Source organism: Dermacentor silvarum, chromosome 3, assembly GCF_013339745.2.
Source record: "Dermacentor silvarum isolate Dsil-2018 chromosome 3, BIME_Dsil_1.4, whole genome shotgun sequence".
In the NCBI taxonomy this organism is placed as follows: Eukaryota; Metazoa; Arthropoda; class Arachnida; order Ixodida; family Ixodidae; genus Dermacentor; species Dermacentor silvarum.
In genome coordinates, this window is record NC_051156.1 from 200,106,860 (window position 1) to 200,110,821 (window position 3,962).

Below are 3,962 nucleotides of genomic sequence, written 5' to 3' on the forward strand. Positions count from 1 at the left end.
AGCTCACTGCCAACTGTCCCAAGTCGAGAAGCGAAATACAACTGAAAATACAGCAGACCGGACCAGTAGCACCGGGGATAATCTGGTGCCGTACCCACCTCCATGGGGTACGCGATGCCGTCGACGCGGTGTTCGGAGCCCTGCGACGAGGTGGAACCCCAGTGAAACAGCGCGTGCGTGAACTCGAAGGTGCCCGGCAGGCGACCGCCCCGCACTGTCCTCTTGGTCTTGTCCGCAGGCGAAGGCCGGAGGGTCACTGCGTGGCGCCACGTCATGTCGCATACTTTGAACATGCGAAAGCTTGACATTACACGGGACCCGGACGTAATACGGCAAGTTGGTGAGATGTCTGTCGACAGAGACACCCATATATGGCGGCGGCGCGCCAGTACACCCGATATTAGTGTATACGGGGAGAAGGCCACATGATGTGTGCGGACGAATTTCAACGACGACAATATACATATATTGATGCCATACTTACTCGGAATCGGGCAAGCCTTGTTTTGATAGTTGTTAGAGCTAATTTAGGAGTGTATGGTAGAATAAAGCCTAACATTTATTATGAAAATTGCGGCGAACATTAGCAGAGCGGTCAGTTGCCGAGGAAGCTGGCACATATTTTTTTACTGTTTCTGATGGTATTCAACTAAACTTCTTGGATGATCTCTGTGAAACCATGAACGATTTCACTCGTAAAAAAAAAAGTAAAGTGTAACGCAGCTAACCCATCAGTGATCCTTCCGCTTAACCGTTTTAACCGCTTCAAAGGGTCGACGTTTAGCAGTAGATAATGGATAAGCCCTTTCACTGGCTCTCCTTCCTGTTTGGCTGACGGAAGCCATAGCGTTTGCTGCATCGTGCAGATACTGTTGAAGGCTGGGAAGCGCGCAGTCATCAACAGCAGCAACAGAAGCACGTTCAGCTCACGCGACAGGCCGTCGTTGTGCACCGTGAAGTTGTGGAGCGGGACGTCGTGGGCGTAGAACTCGAGCGGCTTCAAGCCGATGTCGTGCACCACGCTCAGCGTCTCGATGTTCACTGGAGACTGCTGCGTCCCGCCGCACGAGTTGTGTTCGATGCACGGGTACTCGGGCCACGACCACGACTCTGCACGGAGGAGGAAATTTTTGGAGAATGTTACAGGCAGGCAAGCAGGCAGGCAAACCGAGGCAAAGCAAAGCAAAGCAAGGCAGGGCAGGGCAGGGCAGGGCAGGGCAGGGCAGGGCAGGGCAAGGCAGGGTAGCAAAGGCAGGGCAGGGCAGGGCAAGTCAGGGCAGGGCAAGTCAGGGCAGGGCAAGTCAGGGCAGGGCAAGTCAGGGCAGGACAAGTCAGGGCAGGACAAGTCAGGCTAGGGCAGGGCATGTCACTTAAAAGAGCTATGAATTGGGCTAGTTGGCGCACATTCATTTTTCTTGCGCTAAGTACTGTATGGCGCAATAGGGACGAAACGAACACTGGATATGAAGCGGACCCTAAGTGACACGCTTCATATCGAGTGTTCGTTTCGTCCCTGTTGCGTCCTACAGTACTCAGCGCAAGAAAAAATGAATTGAGGACATGTCAAGGCAGGGTAGAGCAGGCAGGCGGGCAGGGCAGGCAAGGCAGGACAAGGCAAGTCAGGGCAAGTCAGGTCAGAGCAGGGCATGTCAAGGCAGGGTACGGCAGGCAGGCGGGCAGTGCAGGCAGGTAGGCAAAGCAGACAGCTATATAGGCAAAGCAGGCCTTCGTACGCCTAGTGCAATAACCTGACTATCATAACAGATACCATGATCTGCGTTACTTAACCTGACATCCACAAATTTGTTTTCGAGCTTATCACTAATAGATTAGCGCTCAGATTATGCGCGGGGATCACGTGTTTCGTTGATTTGTCTGAGGTAATTACCGGTCGCTAAAGTTCCCAAACCATAAGGCTTACTTTAGACCAGACATAAAACTCGTCTGACGGTGTTATAGTCTCCGGTATCTGGTAACAACAGTAAAGATATGTATAAGCAAGTATGGACATCTATGCCCCCCCCCCCCCCCCCCGCCCCCTTCTCAAAGGAAAAAAAAAGGATATATAGCTCTACAGTAGCGGCAAACACAATGTCGAGCGCATTTCTTTCGGCAGTGACTTACGCGGCCTGGGAATACCTGCAACAGATTCTGAATGCCCGCTTCGTTCGGTTTACGAATAAAGGAACTATGTCTTTCCTAGCATAAAATAACATGCCATTATCTACAAGTTTGTCACCCAAGAAGGCGAGCCGAATAAACAGAATTTGACAGCTGTCCAACTCCGACACTGTGCACTGTTACGAGTGCGCTTTTTTTTTTTTTTTCGTTGTCGAAATAAATGTCGGGATAAAGTTGGCGTCCCACGTACGGTCATTGTCATAGTTCCAACAGGGCTTGCTTCCCACTGGAAGGTAAAAAAGAAGAATGACATAAAATAAGGACAAAATAATATGGCCATTAAGACAATTAAGTAACAACCGTAGCCAATACCAAGGTGAAAGCGATCACCTATAATATACAGCCGAACTATTTATTGCCCGATTTTGATTTGTGCGTTATCATAATTAGAGACGAGCAATCAATAATCATTAAATTATCAACAATCAATAATCATTAATCGTTAAATCATTAGAGACGAGCAAAGCTGGGATTCGGACAATAAGCCACTTCAAACTTCAAATGGTCAGAAGCTGTCGTGAAAAAAAAAAAAAGAAGAGCATTCATCAGGCAAAACATTTCCTTCTTCAGTGCCAGCACAGTGTGCCCCAAATGCCATCTCATAAAACAGAAACGTTTACACATTGCAACATGATAGAAATAATCAAATGATCACTTGTTAGAGAGCGCGAGCACAGATTGAGCAAGCCAATGCAAGCAGGCAGCGCGCGCAAAATGCAAAGAAGAAAAAAAAAGAAAGAAAGAAAGAAGAAGAAAAAAAAGCAGACGACAAAACCAAGAAATTGCGGCGCAGGGGTCACCGAATCACGTCGACCTGCGAATATCAGAAAAAGACAAAACGATAATTAATGCGTAAGTTGTACCACAAGCGAGTTCAAGTGTGCGAAGCTGTATGTAGTTCGGGTTCAACATCATAGAAAAAGCTACGGGTTGTAAACAAACTGGCATACTACCGGCAAAACAGAGCAGACGTCTAAGTCGACTGTTCTTAGCTGTTCGCTGCTTTCTACAATAATCTTTGCCAAGTAATAACAAAAACTCGTCCACTGATATTAATCTTGCCTTCTGAGAAAATGTCTGCCATTGAAGTCAGTCATATTACTGTCCTGAACTGAATCTGACGACAACGCCATTTAATCTTCGTGACATCGCATTCGGCAAGTCGTTTGCGTTAGAATACACTAAAGTCGGTACCAACAGTGTGGACGACAGCACAAACGAGGCTGGCGACACAAACGCTGAGTGTCGCTCAGCGCCTGCCTCTTCGTCCTCTGGCCGGGGCTACTGGTATAATATTGTAATTTGTCCGGGACAGGTGCCACCAACTGGTAAGTCTAGCCAAGCGCTCGTCTAGCCCTGGCCACCGGGAAGAGCCTGCGAAGAGAAGTGTACCGGGTGTTTCAGCGAACACTTTCACAAAATTTTAAAGGTTGCCTGCGACAGATTGTGCAATTCTAGTCAATGAGCTGGTCTACTCGAAGAGGCGGACATTACTTGCACAAGAAATTGAAATGCATAATCGAATAATTACCAAAAAACACTAATTAGGTTTTAGCTAATTACCTTGTGGCCCTTATTGCAATTTGCAAATTCTAGCCGTGGAGTTGGCAAGGCGGATCCACTAGGAACGAATTCTCAGGACACCAGTTTCGGCTATTAATTCCCGAACTTTGCGAAGAAATGCATTGGCGTTCCAGCCAAATTTGTGCTTCAGTGCATAAAACGACGTTTTGTTAAGAAATAATTAGAACGCCAATGCATTTCTTTTATTTCTCATTTAT

The 3,962-nt window shown here is 47.5% G+C and overlaps 1 protein-coding gene across 1 annotated transcript in view; it reads right to left on the minus strand.

Moving 5' to 3' along the window:
- Window positions 1-2,463, minus strand: part of LOC119445146 (carbonic anhydrase-related protein-like) — a 7,654-nt gene extending 5,191 nt beyond the window's left edge. Inside the window, exons 1-3 of the mRNA XM_049664177.1 lie at window positions 2,372-2,463; window positions 931-1,110; window positions 99-256 (exon numbers count right to left, since the gene is read on the minus strand). Of these exons, the coding sequence (XP_049520134.1) occupies window positions 99-104 (6 nt within the window). The 5' untranslated portion in view covers window positions 105-256; window positions 931-1,110; window positions 2,372-2,463. The remainder of the gene's footprint in view (window positions 1-98; window positions 257-930; window positions 1,111-2,371) is intronic.
- Between the last annotated feature and the right edge of the window lie 1,499 nt (window positions 2,464-3,962).